The following is a 5,000-nucleotide window of genomic DNA, read 5'->3' as shown; positions in this document are numbered from 1 at the left end:
CCTGCAAACCCCATCATTGCGTCCTAAAACTGTGAAGTCATGATTTAAATAAAAAGAGACAAATTTCAGTAAAAGTGAGATGCGGTCCTCTCTATTTCTCCACTGTTTTTGATGAACACATTTTTCCCCATAGACTAACAATCAAATAACTACATAGTTCTCTGATTAATTCTGCTAAAAAAGTAAAAGGAGAAGCTATATTTCCTTCGTGGTGTAGATAACTTAGTTCCTGTAACTGTGAGACTGTCTGTGACTGTAGTTCCTGCAAAGCTTACCCCTCGTGCCTACAGTGGAAACAGCCACTAAATCCACAAAGGCAAAACTCCTTTGCTCCCATTTCTTCTTTAGCCTGATCCTTATGTTTTCTTCTCAGTGGAGCAGCAAACCCACTATTAAAGCTCCAAAAGGGACTTCTTTGATCCTGGAAGAGAGAGAATAAACTGAAACCACTGTCCTTCAAAAAACAGTATTAAACGAGCTTTGTAAAGTTGTACTCTATTGAAACGTACGGGGGACAGCCGCTTGGGTCTGGGCTGTACTTTAGTTACGGACAGCCGCCCACTGAGGTCCTCCTTCCCTGTTGCAGAGTGTGGTTTTGTTTTGCTAAACTGGCACCTGTAGCCTGAATCCCTGCCGGGAGACTTGCTGTGTGTGTAAGGTGTGTAGCTGTTCCTTCCCCTGCCTTTACCTTGCACACTCTTCCTCGGACCAGGGAGCCTGATCACTGCCATCATCTTCAGAGGCTGCTTCTGGGAACTGCAGTGAAACTCAGGGATGTTCCCTTACAGCTCTGTTTTGGGGAAGGGAGAACGGATGTTCTGTTGGTTTTGCTTAATGATGAAAGAGCAGGTAGAGAAATCTTAACAAAGTCTACATTAATTCACAGTAGTTCAAGCAGCATCAAAGCAATTATATCTTTTGAAGAATCATTTGTAAGGTGATTCTCTGTTCATCTGCACCAGCAACAGGGAGTGGAAATCAGTTCAGTCGCTCTACCAAATACTGATAACTAGTTACATTGGCCTTTAGATGGCATATGTGACCTGGGAGATAGGAACTGGGTAGCTGGCGTTCATCACTGAGAAAGTTTGTAGAACTAAATGAAATAATCGGTTTTATTATTTTGTACTGTTGTATGTAAGGCATGCTCTGACCAGGTCTTTTTGCATAACTCCCATTGAAACTAATGGAAGCCATATGCACAGGAGAGAAAAGTGGACTCATAAAGAAATTGTCCTCATCTTAACACTGTCTTACTAGTGTTCTCTTTCTTCTCTAGGCACCTTAACAATGAACATGCATTGGATGACAGAAGCACTGCTCAGTGTCGGGTGCAAATGCAAGTGGTTCAGCAGTTAGAAATACAGGTTTGTTACATGGATGTGTTATCCTATCACGCATTTGCTATTAACCTAAACTAAATTGAAAACATTTGCCTTAGTGACTCTAGCTTAAAGCCATATGTTTCTTGCATGAAGTTTGTTGATATTCATGAACAAGTGGGGTTTTTTTACTTAAAGACTTTTCACATTATAAATTATGCAATAATTATCTAACATCAGCATTGTCTACAGTATTTTGCTTGAACTAAGACCCTAATTCCATTCATCACGAATGAAAAATGCAGTCCCTGGAGCAGAGACTGGTTCCAAGCCGTCTTCAGTTCTTGAAATGTTGGGTCAGGACCCCTCTTCCTTCTTCCCCTTCTGACCCGATGCTTGTCTGTGCCATTCTGCAGGACAAAGGAGTAGCAGAGGGTATCTCTGGCCGAAATGACTCCCAGCCTGATGGTGGGCATTTTTCTGCGAGCAGAAGGTGCAGTGTCAGACCCACCCAGGGAGGTCCCCGGGGGGTCCTGTGGCTGGGACCGCAGGACTCGGGTGCCCCTTTCAGGCTGTAACCATTAGAGGTCACTCCCTGGATGTGAATGCTCCCTCCAGCTTACGCAAGAAGTGCCGAGTACCCCTGGGGTCTCCCAGTATTGAGACTACACTTACCGGGCTACCGAGGCTGGGCACAGACCTCGGCAGCCCAAAATGACCGTGCCGGACACTTACACCGCACCGTCCCCTCCCGCCTGTACCGGAGTCGTAGGAGGGCATTTCTCAAGAGTCCCGTCCCCTCTTGGGACCGTTCAGAGGAGCTCAAGGGATGCAGCAAGGGCCTGAGATTTTTTCTCCCCGTTTGTTGCCCTGTGTGGAGAAAGAAGGATAAATACCGTTCAGCTTTCTCACCTTTTAGCGTATTGTCTCACTGTTCTCATGCATGTAAGAATACTTGTTCTTCTTTCAGCCAAGGCAAACTGTTTGGGTCTTTTGTATTTTAATACTGGAAACCCAAAGCAATGAGAGGAGTGTACAGTAATGTCATTTCCGTTCAAATGAAAGCTTTATAAACCCAGGCAAAGCTGCAGTTTCTTTCAGAAGATTTACAGGATAGCGTTAGCTTAATTTGTTAGGAATTTACGTCATGGCAAATAGCATATCTCTAAAGTGTCACACACATAATATGAAGCCTAAGAAGAAACGTTTTTGCCACCCCCTGCCTCAGATGTTCTTAAATTAATGATACACTGACCAAATTATATCCAGCATACCCAAAATATCTGCAGTAATACAGGTAGTTTCCTCTTCTTAAAATTACTTACAAGTTGTTTTCCTTAGTCCAGTCTCAGTCTACAGGTGTAACTCTTGAGCTGAATTCACACAAGAAGGTATTACAGAACTCTCCGGAAAATGGCAGCATTAAACACCAAGTGATTCTTGTTGCAGTGAATGTTGTAACCGTGTTGTAGATATCAAAAGCCGTATCACTAGAATACAATTCTGAGCATTTCTTCTTGCAACCTAGCTTTTGAAAAAAAATTATTCTTTTCATGTTGTAAGATAGAAAGTTCTGATATTTTTATCAACAAGCTACATATTTCAAACACTTCCTCCTCTTTCTTTCTTTTTTTTTTTAAATTTGGTAATTTGTTTGAGTCTGAAACTACAAATATTTACGTAGCATATGATCAGAAAATGGTATCAGTTAGGAAAAAGTACAGGTTCCAGTAACTTGATGTTTTCTAAAGGCAGTTTAAGGGCTGCTTACGAACTGTTTACCATTTACAAAGGCTAGGCTGTAATGTAACAGTCCAAGTGAAGATTTAGCTTGCAGTGTGACCAATTATGCCATTTTTTGCTTTGTCTGACTGCTAGTGAAGTAAGGTCCATCAGTTGTAATGAGACCCAGTGCAGTGTCGATGCCGACTCGGTGGCAGAGTTCAGCGTTTCACACTGCCTGGGCCCTGTCACTCTATTGAATTAGATTGATGATGGCAGATTGCAGGGGGCACTAACTGGACCTCAGTGGGAAAGGATGAAGTGTGTAGACAATCCTGGCAGGCACTGTGCTTTGAGGACCCTTCACCCCTTCACAGCTGTTGGCACTAGTCCATTGCTAACAGTGTCCACAGGACTTTAAAGAGACACTATGGGCCTTCTAATTTATGGTCGTAGTAACTTGTTACTGTCGAGGCAACTGTGACCTCAATTCTCTTATTGACAAAAAGATGAAGTGTTATTTGTTTTCTCTGACCTTTTAACATATGAAAGGCTATAAAAGTTTTTTGGTGGTTTTTTTTTTTTTATTATTTTCTTTCTTTCCATGTGCAAAGTTGCATTTCCTCTCAGATAAGTTTCTACTGACATAGACTTTTATATGCAGGAATCATTACACCAAGACAAGCTCAATGATAAGATGTATCACTGCAGTAAAATAGCTGTATCAGTCATTTCTAAAATGCTTCTGATCTCACTCTTTCTTAACAGCTTTCTAAAGAACGCGAACGTCTTCAAGCAATGATGACCCACTTGCACATGCGACCCTCGGAGCCCAAGCCATCTCCAAAACCTGTAAGTGCATATTGCTTTATAAACAGTAAATAGGTCTACGAATGTAGCAGACTAAGAAAATGAACAATTTAGTGACAGTTGGAAAACAATGAGTGTGATGAAAAATATGGCAATAACATGAAGGTAAAATGCAATAGCTTGTCAAATTGTATGTTTCTTTAAAAGTAATGCTATCTTTTACAAAATCTATCCAATCTACACCATAGGTGACACTAAACAAAGTACACCTATAAGTGTCCAAATCATTGCCTTGGGACTGAAACTAGAGAGAATATCTTTTTGTGATAGATTTACAGATATTAAAAGGAAACCCACTTTGAAAGATTTGAAGTTCAGTGGACTCTGTGGCAGTAAAAAGTAAATGTAAAAAGAATTTAGGTACTTTGTAGATTTCTTAAATTACTTACAAGAGACACAAATAAACAATTTGTTATTGTTAAACGAACAAAAATGCTATTTTATGCAGCGAATTTAAACAATTGTAAACGTGGGGGTTTTGCTCCATTTCTGTCAAGAGCGCAATGTTATGCATCCCCTGTGATGTTGCTGGGGTCGGGACGGGCACTGAAAAGTCACTGTTGCTCCCAGCAGCTCCACGGCGCTGCATCAGGCCCCAGTTGTGCAGCTGGATCTGCAGTCAGATCCACACTCCATTAAGCTGAATGTGGCTTCACGGAAGCAAAAGTACTGTCCGATGCAGGCCCAGTTTTGTACTGTCACGGTGTCAGGAATCATAGTAATTGCAATATACTATGCTTAGATACACTGCACTTATAAGAGAAGCTATGTGATACGTTAACTGTTCATTAATGTTAACCATGACGGTAACTTTTGTACGTACAATATGAAAAGGATATACCAGTACTTGGAAGATGAAATGCTGGGGTATCGATGAAAATCTGTCTCTCTCAAAGTCAGGAAATGTAGGCAGAAGGAACGGAATCTGTTTTAAAGAGCACGCTTGCATATCACGCCCAGTTAATGTTTACGTAGAAGGACAGCATACTCCATCTCTTGTGTTTTCAGCTCCACGTACTTCAAAGAAAATCTTTGAGGGCACACTTTATAAGCTGATGATGAATGAAGAAAGTGTTAGCATTTCCT

The 5,000-nt window shown here is 41.3% G+C and overlaps 1 protein-coding gene across 9 annotated transcripts in view; it reads left to right on the top strand.

Moving 5' to 3' along the window:
- Positions 1-5,000, top strand: part of FOXP2 (forkhead box P2) — a 435,423-nt gene that overhangs the window by 390,387 nt on the left and 40,036 nt on the right. For all 9 annotated transcript variants that reach the window (XM_069802110.1, XM_069802108.1, XM_069802113.1 and 6 more), the window contains 2 exons: positions 1,280-1,367; positions 3,813-3,896. In XM_069802110.1, coding sequence (XP_069658211.1) covers positions 1,280-1,367; positions 3,813-3,896 — 172 coding nt within the window. The remainder of the gene's footprint in view (positions 1-1,279; positions 1,368-3,812; positions 3,897-5,000) is intronic.

Source organism: Haliaeetus albicilla, chromosome 14 (genome assembly GCF_947461875.1).
Source record: "Haliaeetus albicilla chromosome 14, bHalAlb1.1, whole genome shotgun sequence".
Lineage (NCBI taxonomy): Eukaryota > Metazoa > Chordata > Aves > Accipitriformes > Accipitridae > Haliaeetus > Haliaeetus albicilla.
Note: the sequence above shows the minus strand (reverse complement) of the source record. Positions and strands in the feature narration are given on the sequence as shown.